The sequence below is a fragment of the Rana temporaria genome, chromosome 1, assembly GCF_905171775.1.
Source record: "Rana temporaria chromosome 1, aRanTem1.1, whole genome shotgun sequence".
Lineage (NCBI taxonomy): Eukaryota > Metazoa > Chordata > Amphibia > Anura > Ranidae > Rana > Rana temporaria.
In genome coordinates, this window is record NC_053489.1 from 23997254 (window position 1) to 24010392 (window position 13139).

The 13139-nt window shown below is 38.6% G+C and overlaps 1 protein-coding gene across 2 annotated transcripts in view; it reads right to left on the reverse strand.

Moving 5' to 3' along the window:
• Window positions 1–13139, reverse strand: part of LOC120925327 (phospholipid-transporting ATPase ID-like) — a 186498-nt gene that overhangs the window by 13849 nt on the left and 159510 nt on the right. For both annotated transcript variants that reach the window (XM_040336013.1, XM_040336014.1), the window contains exons 19-22: window positions 6368–6479; window positions 6132–6237; window positions 3179–3335; window positions 2774–2957 (exon numbers count right to left, since the gene is read on the reverse strand). In XM_040336013.1, coding sequence (XP_040191947.1) covers window positions 2774–2957; window positions 3179–3335; window positions 6132–6237; window positions 6368–6479 — 559 coding nt within the window. The remainder of the gene's footprint in view (window positions 1–2773; window positions 2958–3178; window positions 3336–6131; window positions 6238–6367; window positions 6480–13139) is intronic.

Below are 13139 nucleotides of genomic sequence, written 5' to 3' on the forward strand. Positions count from 1 at the left end.
AGGAAGCAGGGATATTTCCCCTCACTTCCATCCAATAGACAGGAAGCAGGGGTATTTTCCCTCACTTCCATCCATTAAACAGGAAACAGGGATATTTCCCCACACTTCCATCCAATAGACAGGAAACAGGGATATTTTCCCTCACTTCCATCCAATAGACAGGAAACAGGGATATTTTCCCTCACTTCCATCCAATAGACAGGAAGCAGTGATATTTTCCCTCACTTCCATCCAATCGACAGGAAACAGGGATATTTTCCCTCACTTCCATCCAATAGACAGGAAGCAGGGATATTTTCCCTCACTTCCATCCAATAGACAGGAAACAGGGATATTTTCCCTCACTTCCATCCAATAGACAGGAAACAGGGATATTTTCCCTCACTTCCATCCAATAGACAGAAAATAGGGATATTTTCCCTCACTTCCATCCAATAGACAGGAAACAGGGATATTTTCCCTCACTTCCATCCAATAGACAGGAAGCAGGGTTATTCTCCCACACTTCCATCTAATAGACAGGAAGCAGGGATATTTTCCCTCACTTCCATCCAATAGACAGGAAACAGGGATATTTTCCCTCACTTCCATCCAATAGACAGGAAGCAGGGGTATTTTCCCTCACTTCCATCCAATAGACAGGAAACAGGGATATTTTCCCTCACTTCCATCCAATAGACAGGAAACAGGGATATTTTCCCTCACTTCCATCCAATAGACAGGAAGCAGTGATATTTTCCCTCACTTCCATCCAATCGACAGGAAACAGGGATATTTTCCCTCACTTCCATCCAATAGACAGGAAGCAGGGATATTTTCCCTCACTTCCATCCAATAGACAGGAAACAGGGATATTTTCCCTCACTTCCATTCAATAGACAGGAAACAGGGAAATTTTCCCTCACTTCCATCCAATAGACAGAAAATAGGGATATTTTCCCTCACTTCCATCCAATAGACAGGAAACAGGGATATTTTCCCTCACTTCCATCCAATAGACAGGAAGCAGGGTTATTCTCCCACACTTCCATCTAATAGACAGGAAGCAGGGATATTTTCCCTCACTTCCATCCAATAGACAGGAAACAGGGATATTTTCCCTCACTTCCATCCAATAGACAGGAAGCAGGGATATTTTCCCTCACTTCCATCCAATAGACAGGAAGCATGGGTATTTTCCCCTCACTTCCATCCAATAAACAGGAAACAGGGATATTTTCCCTCACTTCCATCCAATAGACAGGAAACAGGGATATTTTCCCTCACTTCCATCCAATAGACAGGAAACAGGGATGTTGTCCCTCACTTCCATCCAATAGACAGGAAGCAGGGATATTTCCCCTCACTTCCATCCAATAGACAGGAAGCAGGGGTATTTTCCCTCACTTCCATCCATTAAACAGGAAACAGGGATATTTCCCCACACTTCCATCCAATAGACAGGAAACAGGGATATTTTCCCTCACTTCCATCCAATAGACAGGAAACAGGGATATTTTCCCTCACTTCCATCCAATAGACAGGAAGCAGTGATATTTTCCCTCACTTCCATCCAATCGACAGGAAACAGGGATATTTTCCCTCACTTCCATCCAATAGACAGGAAGCAGGGATATTTTCCCTCACTTCCATCCAATAGACAGGAAACAGGGATATTTTCCCTCACTTCCATTCAATAGACAGGAAACAGGGAAATTTTCCCTCACTTCCATCCAATAGACAGAAAATAGGGATATTTTCCCTCACTTCCATCCAATAGACAGGAAACAGGGATATTTTCCCTCACTTCCATCCAATAGACAGGAAGCAGGGTTATTTTCCCTCACTTCCATCCAATAGACAGGAAGCAGGGTTATTCTCCCACACTTCCATCTAATAGACAGGAAGCAGGGATATTTTCCCTCACTTCCATCCAATAGACAGGAAACAGGGATATTTTCCCTCACTTCCATCCAATAGACAGGAAGCAGGGGTATTTTCCCTCACTTCCATCCAATAGACAGGAAACAGGGATATTTTCCCTCACTTCCATCCAATAGACAGGAAACAGGGATATTTCCCCTCACTTCCATCCAATAGACAGGAAACAGGGATATTTTCCCTCACTTTCATCCAATAGACAGGAAGCAAGGGTATTTTCCCTCACTTCCATCCAATAGACAGGAAGTAGGGGTATTTTTCCTCACTTCCATTCAATAGACAGGAAGCATGGGTATTTTCCCCTCACTTCCATCCAATAAACAGGAAACAGGGATATTTTCCCTCACTTCCATCGAATAGACAGGAAGCAAGGATATCTGTCCTCACTTCCATCCAATAGACAGGAAGCAATGTTTTTTTCCTCACTTCCATACAATAGACAGGAAACAGGGTTATTCTCCCACACTTCCATCCAATAAACAGGAAAAAGGGATATTTTCCCTCACTTCCATCTAATAGACAGGAAGCAGGGATATTTTCCCTCACTTCCATCCAATAGACAGGAAACAGGGATATTTTCCCTCACTTCCATCCAATAGACAGGAAGCAGGGATATTTTCCCTCACTTCCATCCAATAGACAGGAAACAGGGATATTTTCCCTCACTTCCATCCAATAGACAGGAAGCCAGAAGAAATTTCCCAATTAGGGGCACAGCAATAAAAAGTCATCAGAAGATCTAACCCTTCCCACTGTACCCGAATCCAAAAAATTGTCCCAAAAAAGTCCCAGCGTACACTGTGATCCCTGATGGCCCCTCCCACATCCCAGCGGACATGTTTCTCAGACCTACTTTTAATCATACTGACGTCATTGGCACCATCTCCGATGGCCAAGGTCACGGCCTTCTTGTACTTCTTCACCAGCTGGACCACCTGCGCCTTCTGGAGAGGGGTGACCCGGCAACAGATCACCGCCTGGCACATACACGCCGCCCTCAACAGCTCCACCTCCATCTTCTCCTCTAGAGCGTAAGCCTGCGAGACAAGACCGTGAGACTGGTCAGGAGCTGGAGGGACCGAGGTACATAAATGAGGAAAAGGGGGGGTGGTAATGTGCTGGTCCAAAATGTTTCCACCTAAAGCACCAGCCCCATGATAAAGACTTTGCATCTTGTACCTTACTTTAGTTCCGCAAAGCCATTCGGTGCTCAGTAATGGCCGGCACAATATGGCCGCCGGCTTTGGCCTTCACTTACCAGGCTGTGCCCATTGATGATAATCCCATACGTGTCGTCTCCCTTCATCTCATCGTCCGGTATGACCTGAGTCTTCTTCTTCCATCCTTTCTTTATCTCAACGTTCATGTCGTAGCTGTCCAGGAAGGTGTCCGGGTTCATCTTCCTCCGAGCCGTCCTGGAGAGACACCATAAAAGGAAAATAAATAAACAACTAAATAAATAAATAAAATAGGAGAAAAATAAAATAAGAAAAATAAACAAACAAATAAACATCTAAAATAAATAATAGAGGGGGGGGGGAAATAAACTAACAAATAAACATCTAAAATAAATAATAGAGGGGGGGGAAATAAACTAACAAATAAACATCTAAAATAAATAATAGAGGGGGCAAAATAAACTAAAAAATGAAAAAATAAAATAGGGGGATTAAAATAAGACAAATAATAAAAAAAAAAAAACATGGGGCAAATAAAAAAAATAATATAGGGGGAAAATAAAATAAGAAAGAAAAAAACAATCAAATAAAAACAAATAGGGGGGGGGGGGTTAAAATAAAGACAAAAAAATAAAATAAAATATGGGACAAATAAAGTAAAACAAATACATAAATAAATAGTATAGGGGGGAAATAAAATAAGAAAAATAACCAAACACATTTATAAATAAAATAGGGGAATAAAATAAGACAAATAAATAAAAAAATAATATGGGTCAAATAAAAAAATTAATATAGGGGGAAAATAAAATAAGAAAAAAAAAACAATCAAATAAAAAAAAATAGGGGGGGGGGGGGGGGGTTAAAATAAAGACAAAAAAATAAATGAATAAAATATGGGACAAATAAAGTAAAACAAATAAATAAATAAATAGTATAGGGGGAAAATAAAATAAGAAAAATAACCAAACACATTTATAAATAAAATAGGGGATAAAATAAGACAAATAAATAAAGAAATAAAATATGTGACAAATAAAATTAATAAATAAATAATATAGGGGGGAAAAAATCAGAACAACAAATCAATCAAATAAATAAAAATAGGGGGGATAAAATAAAGAAAAATAAATGAATAAAATATTGGACAAATAAAATAAAACAAATAAATAATATAGGGGAAAAATAAAATAAGAAAAATAAACAAACACATGAAAAAATAAAATAGGGGGATTAAATAAGAAAAATAAATAAAAAACTAAAATATGGGACAAAAAAATAAAAAATAAAATACTATAGAGGGAAAATAAAATAAGAAAAACAAACAAACAATCAAATAAAAAAATAGGGGGGTTAAAATAAAGACAAAAAAATTAATAAAATATGGGACAAATAAATAAATAAATAGTATAGGGGGGAAATAAAATAAGAAAAATAACCAAACAAACACATTTATAAATAAAATAGGGGGATAAAATAAGACAAATAAATAAAGAAATAAAATATGTGACAAATAAAATTAATAAATAAATAATATAGGGGGGGGAAATCAGAACAAAAAATCAATCAAATAAATAAAAATAGGGGGGATAAAATAGAGAAAAATAAATGAATAAAATATTGGACAAATAAAATAAAACAAATAAATAATATAGGGGAAAAATAAAATAAGAAAAATAAACAAACAAATGAAAAAATAAAATAGGGGGATTAAATAAGAAAAATAAATAAAAAACTAAAATATGGGACAAAAAAAATTAAAAATAAAATACTATAGGGGGGAAAATAAAATAAGAAAAACAAACAAACAATCAAATAAAAAAAATAGGGGGGTTAAAATAAAGACAAAAAAATGAATAAAATATGGGACAAATAAATAAATAAATAAATAAATAGTATTGGTGGAAAATAAAATAAGAAAAATAAACAAACACATTTATAAATAACATAGGGGGATAAAATAAGACAAATAAATAAAGAAATAAAATATGTGACAAATAAAATAAAATGAATGAATAAATAAATAATATAGGGGAAAAATAAAATAAGAAAAAAAAACAATCAATCAAATAAATAAAAATAGAGGGGATAAAATAAAGACAAATAAATGAATAAAATATGGGACGAATAAAATAAATCAAATAAATAAATAATATAGGTGAAAAAATAAAATAAGAAAAATCAAAGAAACAAATATATAAATAAAATAAGGGGGGTAAAATAAGACACACAAATGAATAAATAAAATATGGCACAAATAAAATAAAATGAATAAATAAATAATATAGGGGAAAAATAAAATAAGAAAAATAAACAAATAAATAAAATAGGATAAATAAATAAATAAATAAGTAAAATGCGGGACAAATAAAATAAAATGAATAAATAAATAAATAATAGAGAAAAATAAACAAACAAATATATAAATAAATATATAAATAAAGGAGGATAAAATAAGACAAATAAAATATGGGACAAATAAAATAAAATTAATCAATAAATAATAGAGAAAAATAAAATAAGAAAAATAAACAAACAAATATATAAATAAAATAGGGAGGATAAAATAAGACAAATAAAATATGAGACAAATAAAATAAAATGAATAAATAAATAAATAATAGAGAAAAATAAAATAAGAAAAAGAAACAAACAAATATATAAATAAAATAGGAAGGATAAAATAAGACAAATAATATATGGGACAAATAAAATAAATAAATACATAAATAAACAAACAATTGAATAAATAAGATGGGGGGGGGGATAAAATAAGACAAAAAATAAATAAAATATGGGACAAATAAAATAAAAAAATAATATATGGGGAAAATAAAATATGATTTTTTTATTTATTTTAAATAGGGTACATTTGGAGCATTTTATGTGTCAGATACGTAGACTGCCACATGCTGCATTTATAATAAGGACCTCCTCCTTCTATGTACTCCATGATATACATGCTCGGCTGGATGGTAGAAAGGCATTGCTGAAAAGCACAGAAGGAATGGAAGCGATGGTTGAATGTTCTACCTGAGCTCATCCAGAACCTCCTCAGGACTGGTGCCTTTGATGATGAAAACCTCCTTCATCTCATCCTGCAGCATGTTACAGGAGTAGCCGATGTTCTCGGCCGTCTCTGGAATACAGAAGACATGTACAGATTACTGCAGGAGGCCAGGGACGCCACAACACGACAGGTAGCTGAGGATCAGCTGTCATTGGAGGAAAGGTCTTAGGGGCGGGGCTCACAGAAGTGCCCCCCTCACCTTGCTTGTCCCCGGTGAGGACCCAGATCTTAATGTCGGCCTTGGTGAGGACCTCGATGGTCTGGGGGACGCCGTCCTGCAGCTTGTCTTCTATGGCAGAGGCTCCGATGAGCTGCACAGGGGAGAATGGAGGAGACACACAGAGTTACATTGTACGGCTTTATGAGCTGAACCCTTGTAGATCAGGAAACTAATTATGCTGTAGCTTAAAAACAAATGTCTGTTCAGTGTAAATGCGATATATACTGCCTTATTCAAGGACGGCCATTAGAGGGCGCTCCTACTATTTCTCATCATCAATACAGCAAGCATGCTAAACCTCAGACATGGAATATGAACAGAGCATATCCCTCTATAGCAGGGGTCTCCAAACTGCGGCCCTGGGGCCCGATGTGGCCCTTTGCTTGCCTCTATCCGGCCCCTTGGGGCACTATTCCAACCCCAACTGGCACTAATGATGGGACACTATTCCACCCACAACTGACACTAATGACGGGGCACTATTCAATCCACAACTGGCACTAATGATGGGACACTATTCCACCCACAACTGACACTAATGATGGGACACTATTCCATCCACAACTGGCACTAATGATGGGACACTATTCCACCCACAACTGACACTAATGATGGGACACTATTCCATCCACAACTGGCACTAATGATGGGACACTATTCCACCCACAACTGACACTAATGATGGGACACTATTCCACCCACAACTGACACTAATGATGGGACACTATTCCATCCACAACTGGCACTAATGATGGGACACTATTCCATCCACAACTGGCACTTATGATGGGACACTATTCCATCCACAATTGACACTAATGATGGGACACTATTCCACCCACAACTGACACTAATGATGGGACACTATTCCATCCACAACTGGCACTAATGATGGGACACTATTCCATCCACAACTGGCACTTATGATGGGACACTATTCCATCCACAATTGACACTAATGATGGGACACTATTCCATCCACAACTGACACTAATGATGGGACACTATTCCATCCACAACTGACACTAATGACGGGACACTATTCCACCCTCAATGGACACTAATGATGGGACACTATTCCACCCACAACTGACACTAATGATGGGACACTATTCCACCCTCAACTGACACTAATGATGGGACACTATTCCATCCACAACTGACACTAATGATGGGACACTATTCCATCCACAACTGACACTAATGATGGGACACTATTCCATCCACAACTGACACTAATTATGGGGCACTATTCCATCCACAACTGACACTAATGATGGGGCACTATTCCATCCACAACTGACACTAATGATGGGACACTATTCCAACCCCAACTGACACTAATGATGGGACACTATTCCATCCACAACTGACACTAATGATGGGACACTATTCCAACCCCAACTGACACTAATGATGGGACACTATTCCATTCACAACTGGCACTAATGATGGGACACTATTCATCCCACTAAAACCGAAGGTGGGGCACCTGAGGCTGGTGCATTTTCTACTAGACATGTGCAATTAGTTTAGTTCCAAATTAGTTTTCAACGAAAATTCAACAAAATGTGGTCATTCGGAAAGATTTGAATGAAAACCCGTTTAACAAATTTTTCGGAAAAATTTCGAAAGAAGGAATAGCCAAAAACAACGAACATCCGAAAGAAAGAATGAACATCGAAAAGAACGAACGAACGAACGGAAATCCAAAAGAATGAAAATCTGAAATTCGAAAATCTGAAAAGAAGAACAGAAATCCGAAAATTCAAAAGATTTGGTTTCAAATCAATTAATTCCTGTATCATCTGCTCCATCTAGTGGTCAAAATGTGCAACACTTCAGTGAGAAAAAATACAGCATTTTGGCCACTAGATGGAGCAGATGATACAGGAATTAATCTATTCAAAAACAGACAGTGGGGTAGATTCAGGTAGCAATTACGCCTGCATATCCATAGATACGCAGCGTAATTGCTAAGTAGCGCCGCCGTATCTACTTTCTGTATTCAGAAAGCTAGATACGCCGACTTTAGCCAAAGATATGACTGGCATAAGTCTGTTACGCCGTCGTATCTTAGGGTGCATTCTGACGCTGGCCGCTAGGTGGCGTTCCCGTAGTTGTCAGCGTAGAGTATGCAAATTGCATACTTATGCTGATTCACAAACGTACGCGTGCCCGACGGTAGTTTTTTACGTCGTTTGCGTAAGTCGGTTTCGTCGTAAGGCTGCTCCTGCTATTAGGAGGCGCAGCCAATGTTAAGTATGGACGTCGTTCCCACGCCGCGATTTTAAAATTTTGCGTCGTTTGCGTAACTCGTTCGTGAATGGCGCTGGACGCCATTTACGTTCACGTTGAAGCCAATGGCGTCCTTGCGCCGTCATTTACCGCAATGCACGTCGGGACCGCGCCTAATTTAAATGATCCACGCCCCCTATGGGGCACCTTTTACGATACGCCGCCACAAATTACGGAGCAAATGCTTCGTGAATGAAGCGTAGCTCCAGTAATTTACGGAGGCGTAGCGTAAAAACGATACGCTGCGCCGCCGTATCAGTGCGCGCCCCTACCTGAATCTGGGCCAGCGACATTTCCTTCAGCTTGCATGAATGTCTTATAAATCGATCCCTTAAAGTTTATCTCCTTGCAAGAAGTTTCTAGAGTCAGCCAGGAGGGAGATTGTGATTGTAACGGCATCATTCATCACAAGAGCTCCTTATGTTTTACAAAGTTCTCCTGGTGAAAAGGCAGGAACTCCATAAGATCACGTTTCTGTTCATTAAACAAACCGGTCAAAGTTTGAGTTTAACCACTTAAGACCCGGACCATTATGCAGGTTAAGGACCAGGCCCCTTTTTGAGATTCGGCGCTGCGTCGCTTTAACTGACAATTGCGCGGTCCTGCGATGTGGCTCCCAAACAAAATTGGCGTCCTTTTTTCCCCCACAAATAGAGCTTTCTTTTGGTGGTATTTGATCACCTCTGTGGTTTTTATTTTTTGCGCTATAAATAGAGCGACAATTTTGAAAAAAAATCAATATTTTTTCCTTTTTGCTGTAATAAATATCCCCCAAAAAAGATATAAAAAAACAGTTTAGGCCGATATGTATTCTTCTACCTATTTTTGGTAAAAAAAAAAAATCGCAATAAGCGTTTACCGTTTGGTTTGCACAAAATTTATAGCGTTTTACAAAATAGGGGATATTTTTATGGCATTTTTTTTAATATTTTTTTTTTTTACTAGTAATGGCGGCGATCAGCGATTATTTTTTGTGACTGCGACATTATGACGGACACTTCGGACAATTTTGACACATTTTTGGGACCATTGTCATTTCACAGCGAAAAATGCACTGATTACTCTGAAAATGACAATTGCAGTTTAGGAGTTAACCACTAGGGGGCGCTGTAGGGGTTAAGTGTGACCTCATGTGTGTTTCTAACTGTAGGGGGGCGGGCTGGACTTGTGACGTCAGTGATCGTCTTTCCCTATATCAGGGAACAGACGATCAGTGACACTGCCACTGTGAAGAACTGGGAAGGTGTGTTTACACACACCTCTCCCCGTGCATCTGCTCCTGAGACCGATCGCGGGACACCGGCGGCGATCGAGTCCGCAGGTCCCGCGGCCGCGGTCACAGAGCTTCGGACCGGGTCGCGGGCGCGCACGCCACCCACGGCTGGGCACTTAAGTAGGACGTACCTGTACGTGCCTGTGCCCAGCCGTGCCATTCTGCCGACGTATATGTGCAGGAGGCGGTCCTTAAGTGGTTAATGAGCCCCAGAAAAGTCATCTGTTACCCAGAGCGGCGATTAGACATGTGCACTGCTGAAAAATGAGTTTGTTTTTGTGTTTGTTTCATTTGTTTTTTTTATTGTTTTTCGTAAATTCGAAAATTCGTAAATTCGAAAATTCGAAAATTCGTAAATTTTAAAATTCGGGTTTCGTAAATTCGATAATTCAAAAAATTCGTAAATTTGAAAATTCGGGATTCGTAAATTCGAAAATTTGGAATTTCAGAAAATCGAAAATTCGAAAATCCGTAAGTTCGTAAATTCGGAAACTAGAAAATTCTTAAATTCGTAAAATGGTAAATTCGAGATTCGTAAATTCAAACAATGTGTAAATTCCTAAATGTGTAAATTCGCAAATTCTGAAATTCAAAAATCCGAAAATTTGAAAATAAGAAAAAGGAAAATCCGAAAATTCTAAATAATAACTAACTATTAAATGATAGGTATTGGAATGTCCTTTCAAATTTGGTTGTTAGTGATCGTAACGAATACGAATTTATCTGAAGTTACGAATTATCCGAAATAAAGAATGCCGCATTTTAAACAAATGGAACGGAACGAAATAATAATAAATAATAATAATAATACGTTTTTATTATAATTATTATTATATTATAATTATTATTGTTATTTATTATTATTAACTTGTTACTTTCCATTCGTTTAGATACTGCATTCGTTATTTCGTATAATTCGTATTAATAATAATAAAAACATTTTTATTACTATTTATTATTATTAATTTGTTATGTTCCATTCGTTATTTCGGATAATTCGTAACTTCCAATAAATTTATATATGTTACATTCACTTTCAGCCAAATTTGAAAGGAAATTACAATACCTATAATTTAATAGTTAAATTATTATTAGTTACCGTATATACTCGAGTATAAGCCGAGGCACCTAATTTTAACACAAAAAAAATTGAAAACTTATTGAGTATAAGCCTAGGGTGTCCATCTACATGCCTCACTGTGCCACACTTTGCCTCACTGTGTCAATGTGCATGCCTCACTGTGCCCATGCCTCACTGTGCCCATGACTAGACTGACGTTTAACATGGGAGTCTATGGAAGGGGTGCCCGAATTTGAAAAATTGGTGCTCCCCAGCTGTAGGTCCCTCAGACAATAAACTTTGCACACTTGTAGAGGAGACATGGAGCTACATGAGTGCAAAGTTCCGGGTCCAGGGGACCTACGACCGGCGAGTACTGGGTCCCTAAAGTCACCGGAGAAATTACTGTTTAACATGGGAGTCTATGGAAGGGGTGCTCGGCTTTGAAAAATCAGTGCTCCCCAGCTGTAGGTCCCTCAGACAACAAACTTTGTACACTTGTAGAGGAGAAATGGGGCTAAATAATTGCAAAGTTACGGGTCCAGGGAACCTACGACCGGGCAGTACTGGGTCCCTAAACTCACCGGAGAAATTACCGTTTAACATGGGAGTCTATGGAAGGGGTGCCGGCTTTGAAAAATCGGTGCTCCCCAGCCATAGGTGCCCTGGACAAAAAACAAGTTTGGAGTCCAGGGGATATACACCCGGCCAGTACCAGGTCCCCAAAATCCGGAAGATCAGGCGGAAAAAGGTGACTCGATTATAAGCCGATGGGGGCATTTTCAGCACAAAAAAATGCTGAAAAACTCGGCTTATACTCGAGTATATACGGTAGTTATTATTTCAGATTTTCAGATTTTTGTTCTTTTCTGATTTTCGTTCTTTCAAATTATTGGATTTTCGAAATTCGGATTTTCCGAAATTTTGAATTTTCGAATTTCCAAATTTTCGAATTTCCGAAATTAACCACTTACCCCCCGGACCATATTGCTGCCTAAAGACCAGAGTACTTTTTGCGATTCGGGACTCTGTCGCTTTAACAGACAATTGCGCGGTCGTGCGACGTGGCTCCCAAACAAAATTGGCGTCCTTTTTTTCCCACAAATAGAGCTTTCTTTTGGTGGTATTTGATCACCTCTGCGGTTTTTAGTTTTTGTTATAAACAAAAATAGAGCGACAATTTTGAAAAAAATGAATATTTTTTACATTTTGCTATAATAAATATCCCCCCTCAGTTTAGGCCGATACGTTTTCTTCTACATATTTTTCGTAAAAAAAAATCGCAATAAGCGTTTATTGATTGGTTTGCGCAAAAGTTATAGCGTTTACAAAATAGGGGGTAGTTTTATGTCATTTTTATTATATTTTTTACTAGTAATGGCGGCGATCAGCGATTTTTTTTTCCGGTACTGCGACATTATGGCGGACACTTCGGACACTTTTGACACATTTTTGGGACCATTGGCATTTTTATAGCGATCAGTGCTATAAAAATGCATTGGATTACTATAAAAATGCCACTGGCAGTGAAGGGGTTAACACTAGGGGGCGGGGAAGGGGTTAAGTATGCCTGGGTGTGTTCTTACTGTGGGGGGGGGTGGCCTCACTAGGGGAAACACTGATCCTCGGTTCATACATTGTATGAACCGAAGATCAGCATTTTCCCCCCTGACAGGACCGGGAGCTGTGTGTTTACACACACAGCTCCCGGTCCCCGCTCTGTACCGAGCGATCGCGTGTGCCCAGCGGCGATCGCGCCCGCCAGGCACACGCACGGGAGTCGGGGGCGAGCGGGGGGGGGCGCGCGCGCGCCCCTAGTGGCGGCTGGGAGAGAGGACGTCATATTACGTGCTCTCGCCCAGCAGAGCCACCTTGTGGACGTATATCGACGGTGCGCGGTCGGCAAGTGGTTAAGAATTTTTTGATTTTCCAATTTCCGAAATTAAGAATTTTCGAATTTTCCGAATTTTTGAATTTCAATTTTCCGAATTTCTGCATTTCAAATTTCCGAATATCCGGAAATATACGGAAAATCTGAAAATCGAAATTTCGAATATGCGGATAGATTCGGAAATTCAGATATTTAGAATTAACGAATTTGTCTTAATTTGTAAAAAAAA